Here is a 15,105-nt window from a genome sequence, read left to right as displayed (position 1 = left end):
CTGGCGCCGCCGCCACACCCAGCCCGAGCTCCCGGGTCCCAGGTGGAGGGGGCTCAGCCCAGTGCCAGCAGCTGTCTTCTGACCCAGGCGCACCCCGCCGTCCTGCTTGGGTCCAGGGCTGCAGAGCTCTGGCTGTGAGAACCTGTCCAGAGTGTGTGGTGTGGAGGGGCTGGCCTGACTCAGCGGAGGGGAGGGGGCTGCTTCTTGGGTCGGCGTGGGAGGGGCCTTCGTCCTTGGTCCCTGGGCCTGTGGCCTGGCCAAGGGGAGACACGGCAGCTGGAACCTGCTCCGACCTGCTGCCCGGCGGGCGGCTGAGCCAGCCAGGGGGCCCCCAGCCTGCTCACCTGTGAAATGGAGATGGTAGTACGCCTATCAGCCAGCGCTGCGACCCAGCACGGGCCTGGTATGTAGGAGCGGCCTAGAGGAAGCCGGGTTTGCCTGGTGGCCGGCTCTCCCGCCGTCAGACCTCCCGGTCCTGGCACCTCTCCTCCCCCAGCCCCGCCTGTGGAAGAGCCCCAGCTTGGGGGGTGGGGGCATCAGGCCCCGGATGCCCCGTGGTCCTGTGCTCACGGGGGCATCCAGTGGCAGCCCTGGACCCGGCTACCCGCCGGGCACCACCTGGCCCAGAGAGCAGGAGGTTTGTCCCCAGTGGGCTTTCGGAAAGGTCAGCCAGACCGCAGGGGCACCGCGTCCTCCTTTGCCCTCTCTGCCCACCAGGGTGTGTCCCCAAGATGCAAAATTGCTCTGCTCCTCCAGGTACAGCTGTGTCCTGCCTTCTCTGAAAGGGGTGTGTGGCATCCAGGACACCTCCCACCCCTGCGGTGCTCACCCTGCAGACGCCATCGTCCCTTTGAGGCTCGCGACCTTGTCCCTCCGCTGCTGCAGGCTTCTGTGCTGGGGAGGGGTCTGGGGCCTCCCCCCGCTGCAGCCCTCCCACTCAGGTCACCACCCATCCCTGTCTCCCCTGCCCCCTCCTTCCTGCTCCCTTCTGAGCCAGCCACCGTGAGCAGCCTGGACTAACGGCCTCCCTTCTGCCCCCTCCTGGCTCTGGGTCCTCTGAAGGCCTGTGTCTCTGTGTCCCAGGCTGAGTCCTGTGTGCCTCTGAGATCTCTCTGTCTGTTTGTCTCTCTCTGTCTCTGTCTGTTCGCACCCTACCATCTGTCTCCACTCTTGCCCCTGGACTCTCTTTCACTCTTCGACTTGGGTCGTGTCCTCCTAGGGTTGAGGTCATCTCTCTCCTCCGTCAAGCCCCTCTTCGGTCTCTGCTGCTAGCAATGTTTACTTTTTTTTTGCAGTGAGCTTTTCTGGAGAAAGTGTTTTATTAGACATGCTTGGCTCAGAAAGGCTCAGGCTGAGGGGGAGGTGCTCGTGGGTGATGGAGTGAGAGCACACGCTGTGTGTGTGTGTATGTGTGTGTGGGTGTGTGTGTGGGTGTGGGTGTGTGTTGAGGAGATGAGGGAAGCTGATAAATATTTTAGGACTCAGAAAGCCAGGAGGGCTGGTCTGAGCGTGGGAGTGGGGCAGGGCCTCCCCCCACCACGCCCCGCCCCGGCCTTCTTCCTGGGAAGCGGGTCTCTTTTGGCTTTGCTCCCGTCTCTGCACTGCTGGCCTCACCGTGTCCTCTCCCAGCTGCCGGCCGCTGGTGGAAGGGTCCTCGGGAAGAACCGTGGAGGCGGGGCTGAGGCCCGAGTGGGCCTTGGTGGGGTGGGTGCGTAGCCCTGAGTCCAGGCTGGCGGGGGCCGGTGTGGAAGAGGCTGCCTCGCTGCTGTGCGGTGAGAATGAGGCAGGCCAGGTGCAGACCCTCACCCCGCCAGAGCCTCCAGAGCCTTCGCTGTGAGAGGGGGGCAAGCGACCCTGCCCCCCGCCCCAGGCGCTGCGGCCAGAGCCTGGGAAGGAGCCCCTTCTGTGGAGGCCTCTGCCCCACAGGTGACGGCCCCCGGGAGGAGCCCCCTCCTCTTACCCTGGTTCCTGTATTGCCTCTCTTCTTCTCCTCCAAAGCCTACACACTCACACGTGCATGCACACACGTACACACACGCACACACGCGCGCACACGCGCTGCTTTCCCTGCTTGCTCAGGTGGCCTGCTCCTTGCCCATCCCTGCAGGGTCCAGGAGCAGCCTTTGTGCCCGGGTGCTGCGAGGTGGGCTCTGTCCCCACCTGGTGCCCCTGGGGTGTGGTGGGGATGCCTGCTGCGCTTTCCCTGAGGGGCTGGAATTCAAACTTAGCCTAAAGCAGGGCTGGGAGGGTTGGAAAACCGGCTGGGGCCTCAGGCAGGTGAGGGCAACAGTCTGCTCTGCTCCAAAAATACTCTGTGATCTTAGCTCTTTCTCTAGAAAACAGTGATGTCACCGGTAGCCAATCAGCTTCTGGAAGGGTTGCCTCCTCCTTCTTCCGCAATTTGCAGGAGGAGAGGGAGCTGGAGCGGGAGGGAGAAAAGGAGAGACCGACAGAGACACAGACCCAGAGAGGTGGAGGCAGAGCGCACCACGGAGACCGGGCAGTGGAAAAGCAAAACCCCTTTCCCCCGGCACAGGCGAACGGAACCCCACACGTTCCCCCAACACACACACGCGCTGATAGAGACATATAAACGGGGAGGTGGGGAGAGACAGGCAGGTAGACAGAATCACCCATGCAGCGGGGAGCTAGAGAGAAATGACAGAGACACAGCGAGACAGACGTTGGAGGAGGAGCCGGAGCCGAACAGAGAGTCAGAAAGACACAGACACGAAGGAGAGACGGACGAGAGGTGCGGGGCCGGAGCCCCCAGGGGTGGAAGGTGTGGTCAGAATCAGGCCCAGAGGCACGCGGAGGACGGGGGCTGCTCTCCTGGGCGTCCCGGGCTGGGAGCCTCCGCGGAGCAGCTGCTGTCCCTGGTGCTGCCTGGAGGGGCCCAGCCGGGACTGGAGGGGAGGGGCGGGGTGGAAGGGCTGGGGTCTGGGGGGGTAGGGTGGGTACTGGAGGGAAGGCAGCGGGAGGGGCCTCTTTCACTTTGGAAGGGAGCTGGACAAGGTGCCTTTGGGCTGGAGGTGGGGTTGCAGGCCTCGGGGCGGAGCCTGGGTTGACCGCTTCTCTCTGCGGCTGGGCTGGGGGTGGGGCTGCTGGGGAGCCTCTCCCGCCTCATCTCCCGTCCCTTCCAGTCCCTTTCGGGAGGGTGGCCGAGGCCTATCCAGCCGTGCGCCTCGTCCTCTGCCGGAGGTGGGGATGTTCCCCTTAGCTGGCTGAGGTTAGCAGCCCCAGGGTCCCCCTCCTGCGTCCCTAGTCTCCTGCGGTATTAATGGTGATGTCTGGGGCTTCGCAGCCTGATAGGCTTGGGGCGTGGAAACTGGCGGGCTGGAGGCCCCTCCCGCTCCCTCCTCTGCGGCACGCGCGGCGGACCGAGGGAGGAGGGGCAGAAAGGCCAGCTCCGGCCCCCGGGGTTTTCCGTCTGCTGATGCCACGAGCAGCCTCTGCGCAGCCTGTTAGGGATTCCCCGCTCCTGCGTGGAGCACTCTTGTTTCGCGCCGTGAACATCAGGCTGAGCTGGGGGCGGGGCGTGGGAGGACGGCTGCCTCTGCAGCTCCTGCCAGGCTCCATTGGGAATCATCCTGGTGCGGGAAGACGTCCCATGTTCACCCGCTGCAGCGCCCGGGCCACGGTGTCCACAGAGGGGCCGAGGCCCCTCCACCTTCTCAGTGGCCACGCTCCTCAGAGCTGGCGGGGGTGTCATGGGGGAGGGCGCGGTCGGGCTCCGCTCTTTGGGGTTGGCAGGGCAGGGGTGGCCTCTGGGGGGGCCGGGCAGGATCTCCTTTCACCTCCTTCCCTGTGTCCCCGTGTGGCTGTCCCGATAGGTGCCCACGGCCTGCGAGAGGAGCCCGAGTTCGTGACCGCGAGGGCCGGCGAGAGCGTGGTCCTGCGATGCGACGTGGTCCACCCGGTGACGGGGCAGCCCCCGCCCTATGTCGTCGAGTGGTTCAAGTTCGGGGTGCCCATACCCATCTTCATCAAGTTTGGCTACTACCCGCCCCATGTGGACCCTGAGTATGCAGGTAAGGCCTTCCCGCCTGGCTCCAGGGCCCCCGCACCGTCCCTCCTGCCTGTGTCTCGTGGCCTCTTGTCTTTTCCGACGGGCCTCTTATCTCTGTTTTCCAGTCGCTGTCTCTGTCCTCCCATCCTTTGCACTCTGGTAGGTTTTAATTAAGTGGCGTGAGGAGAGGGACACGGAGGTGGGGCAGACACAGAGCTTCCTGCACAGCCCCGCTGGGCCGCAGGGGCCAAGGCCAGAGGAGGAGAAGAGAGCCCAGGAGCCTGATGTGTGGGAGAGGAGGCCGGCGGGAGGGCGGCTGGCTCGGCAGGCAGGAGCAGCTGCGTCAGAGCCGTGGCGGCCGCGGGGTTTGCTCTGTCCGGCTTTGCCCACTCCCTCCCTCTGGCTCTGAAGTCGGGGACTCATCCAGTCCTGAGTGTGGGGAAGTGTCTGGGTGCCTGCTCCGCTTGGTGCCTCGTCCTCCGGCCTCCCTTCTCCCTCCTCCTGGCCCCAGTGCTGTCTTGCTCTGCAATTACTCCTGCCAGTGGTGGCCTCGCTGAGTCACTGTCAGGGCCTGCCCGCCAGGGAGGAGGGCGTGGGGTGGTGTGAGTGAGGGGCGTGTGTGCCTGTGCGAGGGTTGCACGTGGGCTTGTGTGTGTGCATGCGTGTCTGAGTGTGTGTACACATGCGCGTGTGTTGGGGTCTAAAGGAAGAGAGGAAACTGGTGGGACACAGCTTTTATCTTTACCTCTGATTTCTGAGGTCTGCATTGCATTTTTCTCAGCTTCTATTTTTCTCTCTCCCTCTTCCTCCTCCTGTGTCTGTGTCTTTTCGGCCCTGGTTGGTTTTGACTGTCTGGTTTGTAGGCAGATTGCCACTACCGAGGAGACAAGGAGGAAAGCACAGGAGGTCGTGACACTGGGGCGAGGAGTGGGCCTGAGTGGAGAGTGAGCGGAGGGGGGACCCCGAGGGCTGCTCTGGGGAAGGGAACGGAGTTAGGGAGGGCGGCTCGGGTCTTTGCTCGCCTGCCACCTGCTCCTCATTCTCGGGCTATAGGCCCTGCGGCCACACTCGGAACCTGGGCTCTGGCTGGATGAACGCTCTGCTCTCTGGCCTCCGCGACAGGACTAGGAGGGGACACCGGCACCCTGTCCCCAGCGGCCTCCTCTCTGCCCACCACAGGAGTGCTGGGCAGACAGGGAGCTGGGCGTGGCAGCCACGGGGACCTGCTGGGGCGGGGTCCCGCTCCTCTTCTTCTGGGCTCTCTGGCCCCCTTCCCGCCAGCTCCGTATCCCTTCTGCCTTTCCTTGGCCCCAAGAGAATGGGAAGTTGCAGGGACCTGAGGCTTTCTCGGTGCAGCTGGCGGGCAGCGAGGCTGGGGCTCTCGGGGCCGCCCTGCTCTGGGCCTGCTCGGCGGCGGGCTGGGGTCACAAGGGTGCTCTGTGCGCCCCTGACCCACTTTATCCCCTCTCCACAGGCCGCGCGAGCCTCCACGACAAGGCATCCCTGCGGCTGGAGCAGGTGCGCGCCGAGGACCAGGGCTGGTACGAGTGCAAGGTGCTCCTGCTGGACCAGCAGTACGACACCTTCCACAACGGCAGCTGGGTGCACCTCACCATCCACGGTGCGTGCGTGCGTGCGCGTGCGTGGGCCTGTGCGTGGTGCGTGCCATGAGAGTGTGTGCGTGCGTGCGAGTGAGCGGGCAGACGTGCGTGGTGCGTGCTTGCGTGACTGCACGCAGGCGTGTGAGCGTGCGTGCGTGCGTGAGAGCTTGCATATGTGGTGCGTGCGTGTGCGCCTCCTTCCGGCGCTCCCGGGCTGGGGGCCCCAGGCCCCCTCGCTCGTCCTGGAGCCCCTGGGGGCCATGGGCACAGAGGCCTGGCAGCTCCCAGCACCAGGGCGTTTGCCGCGGGCGGGGTCGTCAGAGCCCAGCGCAGGGAGGTGGAAACCGGCACCCGAAACTCGTAGGGTTGAGGATCTGCGGGGCGGACTTGGGAGCAGCCGCAGGAAGGCTCTCTCCGGGCACCTTCCCGTTACAGCCTCTTCCTTTAGACCGTTCACCTTAGTAACCGTTGGGCGCCAGTCTCTACGCTGGATGATCCGCAGCAGCAGAGCGCATCCAGGGCCGGGCGGGGATCCTGCTGGTCCCGGTCAGGAGGGTACCTTCTGATGCCCGCGGGTACTTACCGCCCAGGTGAAGGGTGACGGGCCTCGTGCTGTGCCGTGCTTCCCAGGGGCCGGGGTTTCCCTGGACCGAGGGTCCCCTGTGCCCTTGGGAGCCCTCGCTTGGGAGGGGACATTCCGGAGGAGCCAGGGGGCGCTGGAACCGGCAGAAAGTGGAAGAAGTGGTCCCCACGGTGGAGGGGAGCAGGGTTTTTGCTTTGATTTTTTTTTTTTTTTTTGGTACGCAGGCCCCCCACTGCTGTGGCCTCTCCCGTCGCGGAGCACAGGCTCCGGACGCGCAGGCTCAGCGGCCATGGCTCACGGGCCCAGCCGCTCCGCGGCATGTGGGATCTTCCCGGACCGGGGCAGGAACCCGCGTCCCCTGCATCAGCAGGCGGACTCTTAACCGCTGCGCCACCAGGGAAGCCCTTTGATTTGTTTTTCTGACCATACAGTTACTCTTGCTTCAGTTTATGAGCCGACGTGTTCAGCCACCGCGTGTTGCAGACGCTGCACTCGTTATTGAGGTGTCAACAGGTGTGCTTTGGACGCGCCCCCCACTGCTTGCGTCTTTCTGGGTGTGATGTCTGTGACCCTGGGTGCCACGGTCTGGAGAGAGCAATGGGCGCTTGCCTGGGTTGCAAGTTTCTCTGAGCCTCGAGGGTCCCTGCCTTGTGGGGTCGGGTCAGGCTGTGCTCCTTCCGCCTTGAAAACCCATCCAGGGCCCTGGAAGAACAGAGTATTTTAGCCAGAGCACTGGTCTCTGGAAAGCGAACTTAGGGACGGTGGCCCTGGGTCAGTGGTCCAGGCTGCCTGAGACCCTGGATGCAGGCGCACCTGCTGGTCAGTCCCCAGAGACCGATTGGAGGCTTATTTTAAATCTTGGTTGGGCTGTCCCCACCACCCGCGAGTTTTTGAGTCATCCCTTTTCGATGCCAGCTGTTGTGTGTGCCCAGAATGAAAACTCGGCTTAATATTAGCCCAAGCAGAACATAATTAGGAAGGTAAACCTGCTGCTGACAGCGTCACTGATGAGCAGCGAGCCAAGAGCCCCACGCTGCTTGCTTTCTTCTGCCCTTTCCCGAGGCGGGCCGACGCCTCCTGCAGCCCCACCTCCTCCTCTCACATCACTGCTGGGTCCGGTCCAGCGAGCAGAGAAGCAGGCATGCGCAGACACTGCGAGCCGGGACGCAGAACTTCCTCCTGTTAGAGTCGTGTGTCCTGTTAGAGCTCGGGCTCCGTCTGCACCAGGGGGAGTTCGTGGCTGGGAATTCCTCATTGCTCGGATGGACCGGCATGGAATGCGGCCCGATGAGACTCAGCTTATTTCACGGATCCACCGCGTTAGCTGTCTGATCCCTGGCACCCATATCATTTCTCTGAGCTTCCCTTTTGTGTTTCCAAGAACAAAGCCTGTTTGTAGGGCTGTTGTGAAGATTAAGGGAAACGCTGTGGGTGAAGACGTCTGGCACTGCGCCTGGAAGGTTGGCTGCGCAGGGTCATTGTGTGCAGAATGCTGGTTATCCTCCTCCTTAGGGGAGAAAAGGATCAAGTCGGGTAGCACAGGAGGCGCCTCAGGTTGGGAGAGGTGGCCTGTGGTGGTTGGAGAGCCCTTGGGAATACACCCACAATCACCCATTCAACACACATTTCTGAACATCCACTTGGCCGGCTGTGGGGAAATGCAGTGGGTGTGACCCAGACCCAGCTCTGAAGGACACGTCACGAGGCAGTCAGGTCCAGAGAGGATTGCAGTATGGGCTTTGGGAGCGTGAGGGATGGAGGGCTTCTCTGAGGCAGTGAGCCCTGGGCAGAGACCCTTCGGGGAGGAGGAGTCTGCCAGGTGTGGGGGCAGGAGGCGGAAAGGGTGTTCCAGGGCAGAGGGAACAGCATGCCTGGAGGCCCAGAGGAAGGAGAGCCGGCGCACTTAGGCAACCTGGCAGGTTGTTCGTCCGGAAGGGTCAGGCTTTAGCACTGAGGCTCATCATCGGATGCTTCCTCTCACCAGGGGCCTCCCTCTCCAAGGGTGGACACCACAGGCACCTCCCAACGTGAGTGATCTCACCCTTTCTTCCTCATGCGTTCTGAGGTTCCTTCCCGTGTAAATACTTCCATTATCGAAGGAAAGAGTTTGGAGCACCAACATTCCGTTGCTTCCAAACTAGAATATTTAATGTCAGGCATTTCTGACTGGGATCACCTTTGGAAAGTGAAAAATTAGAATCACAGGTTGTCTTATTCTCCTTCTGTGTTTTCTCGAAGACCAGTTGGGAGGAAACAAGCCCAATTGTTTCTCTATTGCATATAAAATACTTGGAAAGCCAGAGTAAAACCTTGCTTTAGGTCGATGAATTGCTTGGAGGAGAGGCCAGCCTATTTCTAATGTGCACGATTGATTATAGGGCATTTGTAAAGAAGAATTAAGCCTAGAAATGCAGCTGGTAAGCTCACACCTAATCCAGTAAATAATCGGGAGTCAAACCATTATTTTCCGGAAAACTCGAAATTGTTCAAAGTGCTTTCCTGATTAGCACCTAAATAGTAAAGTAATTATGTAATTAGTAATTAATTTGTGGCTTCAGGATGTAATTTATCATATTATCTTTTCTTTAAGTGTGACGCAGAGGTAACAGAGGCCATGGCTGTGTGAGCTGGAGTTCAAGGGCAGGCGTGGCGGGAGGGCTCTGCTGGGGGGAGCGCACGGCCAGGCCAGGAGGGGCCTGGGGTTCGGATGCCAGGTTCCCTCTGCAAGGACTTGGAATGAGTTTTACCATCACTTTTGGTGTATTAGACGTTGGGTGAGGATGGACTTTCTCAAGGATGTGTCGTGAGTGATGAAGCCTGCTTCCTGGTCACCCAGTCCTCACTCCTGTGCCCCCGGTGCGGCCACGCTCAGCGGAGGGGTGGGGAGCTCGTCGAAGAAAGCTGTCTCGCCATGGTCTTGTCTTCGGTTTTGTGTTTGCATTTGTGTTGCTCTGTTGTGTGTGTGTGTGCGCGCATGCGTGCAGGTGTGTGGCTCCTTCATTGCATTCATCCGTCTGTTCAACCAACGTTTGTTGAGACTCTACTACATGCCAGGAACTGCGCTAAAAGCTGGGCACACAGTGGGATTCTTGGAAATCTCTGCTCTCAGGAGACTTGGTCGTAAGTGCTTTAAACAGTCTGAGGAGACAGGAATGCAGCAGGTGCCTTCCTAGACCGGCTGACCAGGTGAGGCAGAGGTGGCATTTTAGCAAAGGCGAGCAGGTGCTGAAAGGGTGAGATGTGGGTACAGCCCAGGAGGGGGGATGGCCGACGCAGAGCCCCCAGGAATGGAAGTCCTTGGCACGTGTAGGAAGGCGGGAAGGCTGTTGTGTCGGAGCAGAGTTGAGGGGTGTGCAACGGGAGGTGAGGCTGGTGGCAGGTGGTGGGTGGCCGCGACCCCCAGCGTGTCCTGGGCCTGGGGCAGGGCAGCCTCCGAGGAGACCCCTCTCACAGCTTCTCGTCGGGGCCTCAGGAGCCCTGGGCGGCCGACAGCGATGACGGTGATGACAGAATGACCACCATTTCACATGTGTACGTTTTACCAGCTCCTTTCACGGACTTTACCTCGCTAATTCCTGCCACTGGTCTTGAGGGTGGGGTTTAGGTAGAGCCCAGAGCGGCTGAGCCCAGGGTTACAGAGCGAGTGGCAGCTGGATTTGAACTTGGTGCCTTGAGCCCGGTGCTGTGGACCCTAGGCTGGTGTCAGCAGTGCCCCCCACTCCAGCAGACCCCACACGATCGTCCAGGGAGTTGGGGTTGATCAGGTGGCTTCTATAGGCAGCTCAGACAGGTGAGACAGAGTGTGTTATTTGTACCGGATGGGATTTTAGTCAGAACTCCGAGGCAGGTGCTGGGGGACAGTCTGGCACAGTCTTCGAGAATTCAGGAGCGAGTAGCCCGTGGATCGGGCCGTCTGCCTGGTCCCCGAGGCAGCTGTGGGGAAGGTGGGGGATTGTCGCTGCAGAGCCTGGGCGAGTCTTTGTCACCTGGCTTGAGATCCGTGCTAGGCCTGACAGGGCTCAGACGGCAAACGTCCCAGAACCGTGGGCCTGGCTGGGCTGGGGTTACAGAAGGAGGGGTGTCTGGACGATCGTGGGGTGACGGGTGCCTCACTTATTGCCGCATCCCTGGTGCTGAGCATGGGGGCCTCCCTGTGGGTGCTGGACAAACAGTCCTTTATTGGGAATCAGGTGTATGCGATGGGGAAAGTTTAGACTTGGGATCCAGCCACACTGCCTCTGAGTTCCAGGTCCCCCCTCACAAGGCGGGGCCTGTCACCTGTGTCACCTCCGACCTCCTGGAGGGCGCCGGCCTCGTGGGGTGGCCCAGCGCAGGGCCCTCGCTGTGTGCAGGGCCGCTGGCTGACCCCACCCTGCGCCTTGGGTCTCTTGCAGCTCCTCCCACCTTTACAGAAACACCCCCCCAGTACATCGAGGCCAAGGAGGGCAGCAGCATCACCATGACCTGCACAGCTTTTGGGAACCCTAAGCCCATCGTCACCTGGCTGAAGGAGGGGATGCTGCTAGGTGCCAGCGGCAAGTACCAGGTGAGTGTGGGTCTGCCGCGGCCGCTGCATCCACTTCTCCTTGCCCTGCGCCTCCGTCCCCGTGACAGTTCACACCTGCGGAGGCGGCAGGCAGAGCGGCTGGCACCCGTGTCCTCAGAGGGAGAAGCCTGCTTCCGTGTCCCCAGGTGCATGGGCCCCAGGCCACTTCCACCTGGGATGGAGTTGGTGGGCCCAGGGCTGGGAGCTGAGCCCGACTCTCCTCGGCCACAGGTGAGTGACGGCAGCCTGACGGTGACTTCGGTCAGTCGGGAGGACAGAGGTGCCTACACCTGTCGCGCGTACAGCATCCAGGGGGAGGCCATCCACACCACCCACCTGCTCGTCCAAGGTGAGAGCGATCTGGCCTCTATGCCCTGGGCCTCTGGCAGGGAGTTCCGGCCCCACTGAGCTTGGGGGGTTCTTTCCAGGGCGTGGGTGGCTCAGCTGGAGGTGGTGGGAGCTCCTCTCCATATCGTGGGGCTCCTTGGCGGCCTGCGGCGGCCCTCCCGTGAGGTGGCGGGAGGCGCCATGCCGAGTGGGTTTCTGCTTTCTCTGAATGTCCGGAGGGCATCCCGCTGGGCCTCCTCCTTCCCTGGGGGAGGAGCCCTCTCTCAGGCCTCCACCCTCTGACGATGGCCTCAGTAAATAAAGATAGGAATTCCGTCCAACCCCAGAGGGTTAAATAACACGGAGGGCATTTGGTGGGGCTGGCGTCTGTGGGGTCAGCACCTGAGATGCCGGTCTGCCTTGCCTGGGGCCTCGAAGCCCCCAGAGGGGACAGCCTCCATCCTGCTCGAGGGGTCGGGTGGCGGCTGTGCGCTGCTTCTGTGACTCGGGCCTGTCTGGAAGGCTCGCACTGCCGGGGCTGCTGGAGCTCCACCCCTCTCCTCCCCTGCCCCAACCCGCCCGCCAGCCCGCAGCCTCTTACTCCTCCAGAAGCAAGGCAGTTCCTTTCTCCACATGTGCTGCCCTGGGCTCCACTGCAGAGAAGGAGGGGCAGGGAGGGCCGTGTGCGTGTGTGTGTGTGTGTGTGTGTGTGTATGCGTGTGTGTGTGTGTGTGTGTGCACGTGTGCGGGCGCGCGTGTGTGCGTGCCTGTGTAGGGGTTAACTGGCTGTTTGGAAGCCAGGTTTACAGCGGGGCTGTGCGTGGGGCGGGCGTCTACAGCAGGCTGGGAACACAAGGCCACACCTCCGGGCCCCTTGCATCCCTGGGACTTGAAGGGAGAGGAAGAACCTGAGCACAGGCAGCAGCTGGATGTGTCTCCATGACAACTGCTTGTCTGTGCTGCCAGCTCCTGGACCAGTGCCTTCCCCGCTGTCCCTCCCAGGGCTTGGGGTGCCCCTTCCTGAGGGTCGGAGCCTCCTGGGAGCCCAGCGCTGTGGTCCCCCCAACCCCCCCGCCAGGAGAGGTCATGCTTGTTCCTGTCCCCCCAGGACCTCCCTTCATTGTCTCCCCTCCTGAGAACATCACTGTCAACATATCCCAGGATGCTCTGCTCACCTGCCGGGCAGAGGCCTATCCCGGCAACCTTACCTACACCTGGTACTGGCAGGACGAGAATGTCTACTTCCAGAAGTGAGTGCCCGCCCTTCCCTTGGGGCCCAGCCAGGCCCCCTCGGGGTAAAGCTTCTGAGCAGGGGCTGCCCTTGGGCTCTGGGAGCTGGCAGGGGTTGGGGGCATCCGGTCCACGTGTCCCTCATGCTGAGGCTGGTGTGTGTGCAGACGGCGCCTGCCCCCTCCTCAGCCGTGCGGAGCACTCGCTGGCATGTCGTCCCAGTGTTGAATGGAAGACGCCTGACCCCCGCCATTGTGTCCTGTGTTCTGTGTCCCTGCAGTGATCTGAAGCTGAGGGTGCGGATCCTGATCGACGGGACCCTGATTATCTTCCGGGTGAAGCCTGAGGACGCGGGGAAGTATACCTGCGTCCCCAGCAACAGCCTGGGACGCTCGCCCTCGGCCTCGGCGTACCTGACCGTGCAGTGTGAGTGGGGCAGGCTCAGGCCACGCTGGCCACATGGGGGGCTGGAGGGCTGCGTGGAGGCAATGTGGGCGGAGGAGGGGCCGAGGCGGGGACGGGACAGCGCGGGAGGAGGCCTGACCCGGGCTGGCCAGCGGAGGTGAATCGAGCCCCCGCCGGGCTCTTCTCCGGGCCGCACGGCCGCCCGTGTCCACTAGTCCATTCCGTCAGCCTCGGCCCGGCTGGGCTCGGGGACAGGCAGGCCTTCTGGACGCCGTCCTCGTGCCGGCGCTGGCCAGCTCCTCTGTCCGCACCTTGAACGAGGTGTTTTTCTCTTAGTATCTGAGGGCCACGTGGCTCAGAGCCAGTGGGGCAGCTCTCCCGCCGCTCTCTGCTCCCCTGGTGGCTTCCCTGCCGCGCCTTCCAGGGCTGCCCGAGACCCAGGGGGAGGGGCTGCTCTCGGGCCGGAACGACCGAGGGCTCTTGTGCAGGTCATTCCGCTTGCTGGTCTCGAGTGGGGGAGAGGATGAGTGCCGAGGGCTAATCTCTTCCTCCTGATTGGAGGATGGCTCCGTCACTTTGACAATAAAGGCCCCTCTTGACGTGGTAGGTGACAGGCTATCTGTCACACAAGGGCTCGTGTGCAAGAACCACTCCCTCCCACAGCACGGAGGGGCGGGCGAGAGTATGACCATCTGGAGAGGCGTGGCCCAGAGGTGGCATCTGAGCGGAGGACATTAGAACAGCTGGTGACCCCGGGAGGCGGGCTGAGCATGGGCCTGGCAGTGGCCCCCCAAGTCCCGACCTCACGCCCTTACGTGGTGATGCTGCTGGTGCGGGCAGAGGCCTCCTCTCCGCTGTGCACAGCCGAGGACGACTTTCAGCTGCTGTCTTATGCGTCCCGAGTTCTTAAGAGCTGTGAGGCCTAAGGAAAGCTGTGTGACTCAGAACCCCAGGCCTGTCCCACCCAGGAGAGAAAAAGCTCTGACAGGTTACTTACCGTGTGCCCAGGCTGTGAAGGTGCCAAGGGCGGGGCAGGCTCCTTGCGGAGCAGAACCTCTCTGCCTGTGTCACCCGGGCATGGAGGGGGCAGTGGCGGAGGGAGAGGGCCGGCAGGGGTGGTCTCCAAAGGACGATGATCCACCAGGACCAAGGCTCCCATCCTCCAGGCTGTGGCCGTGTCTGCTGAGGGAAGCGTTTCCCTGTCTCCCTCTGGCACCATCACCCACTCCCACTTGTCGTTTTTTACCTCTTTCCTGCCTTCAAAGAGAACCTGTTGGGTGAGATTTTCAGGTGGGTGAGACAAGGATCTTTATTTTTGCTAAAAAGCAGTGTTCAGAGTATTTCCCATTCATAAACGCTTTGAAAACCTTGGAGGAGAAAAAAAAAAAAATCTACCATACAAAAGTAGGAAGCCATGTCTAAATATATAATTCGGCCTGGTATTTATGCAATGCTCTTCTCTGAAGGGCTCCAGACGCTAACAGAGCCGCCCATTCATCCTCACCGCCTCCCGGGCAGTTCTGGGTCCTTCTCCTCCATGGCCCTCGTGGGAGCCCAGGAGCCTCAGGGGGGGCGGCTCACCCACGTCACAGAGCTGCTGCTCCTGCTGTCCCGAGAAACTTCCAGCGGCTCCGTGGCTGACTCTGCACCCCACCTGCACAGATGGGAAACCGAGGCAGGGCAGAAAAGCAGCCTTGTGGTTCCGCCCCTGGTCGCCGTCTGCAGAGGACGTGGGGCGAGGAAGGGCTTGGGGTCCCGCAGACACTCGGGAGGGATGCTGCTATCTTATGCGTCCCGGTGGCTGTTGCGTCTCCGGGCGGAGGTGTGTGGGGGGAGCTGCAGGCCGGCAGGAGCAGCGGTGCCTCCATGCATTCAGACGGGTGTTCTTAAGGATGCAGGGCTGCACAGACAGGACGGTTGCTGTGGCCTCTGGGCAGTCAGCCCGGGGAGTGGGCTTTGCCATCTCGTGGCCCCCGCTGGGCCGACACCTGGCACTGCGCCGAGTGGGGGGCCCTGGGCTGCGGGGTGGCTCCCCCCCCACCTGCCTTCTCACCTCTGCTTCCCTCCCCACACCCGCGGCCCTGCAGACCCAGCCCGCGTCCTCAACATGCCCCCCGTGATCTATGTGCCTGTGGGAATTCATGGCTACATCCGCTGCCCTGTGGACGCAGAGCCACCGGCCACCGTGGTCAAGTGGAACAAGGACGGCCGCCCCCTGCAGGTTGAGAAGGTGCCGGAGGGCCGTGTGCCGGTCGCGGGAGGCCCCCCGGCCCTGAGGTGCTACCTCTGGGGATCTGGTTCCTGCCAGGGCCCCTCCCCTCCCCCCAGGATTTGGGGAGAGCAAAGAGCTGTTTCCCGTGGGCCGAGTCCAGCAGGGCCTGGCCGTTCTCGCATCGCGAGATGC

At 62.4% G+C, this 15,105-nt stretch overlaps 1 protein-coding gene across 1 annotated transcript in view; it reads left to right on the top strand.

The window, feature by feature from the left end:
* IGSF9B (immunoglobulin superfamily member 9B) overlaps positions 1 to 15,105 on the top strand; it is a 42,611-nt gene that overhangs the window by 5,161 nt on the left and 22,345 nt on the right. The window contains exons 2-8 of the mRNA XM_024756879.1: positions 3,834 to 4,031; positions 5,484 to 5,630; positions 10,588 to 10,739; positions 10,971 to 11,088; positions 12,175 to 12,316; positions 12,577 to 12,722; positions 14,789 to 14,931. Coding sequence (XP_024612647.1) covers positions 3,834 to 4,031; positions 5,484 to 5,630; positions 10,588 to 10,739; positions 10,971 to 11,088; positions 12,175 to 12,316; positions 12,577 to 12,722; positions 14,789 to 14,931 — 1,046 coding nt within the window. The remainder of the gene's footprint in view (positions 1 to 3,833; positions 4,032 to 5,483; positions 5,631 to 10,587; positions 10,740 to 10,970; positions 11,089 to 12,174; positions 12,317 to 12,576; positions 12,723 to 14,788; positions 14,932 to 15,105) is intronic.

The sequence above is a fragment of the Neophocaena asiaeorientalis genome, unplaced genomic scaffold (genome assembly GCF_003031525.2).
Source record: "Neophocaena asiaeorientalis asiaeorientalis breed wild unplaced genomic scaffold, Neophocaena_asiaeorientalis_V1.1 scaffold424, whole genome shotgun sequence".
Taxonomy (NCBI): Eukaryota; Metazoa; Chordata; class Mammalia; order Artiodactyla; family Phocoenidae; genus Neophocaena; species Neophocaena asiaeorientalis.
Note: the sequence above shows the minus strand (reverse complement) of the source record. Positions and strands in the feature narration are given on the sequence as shown.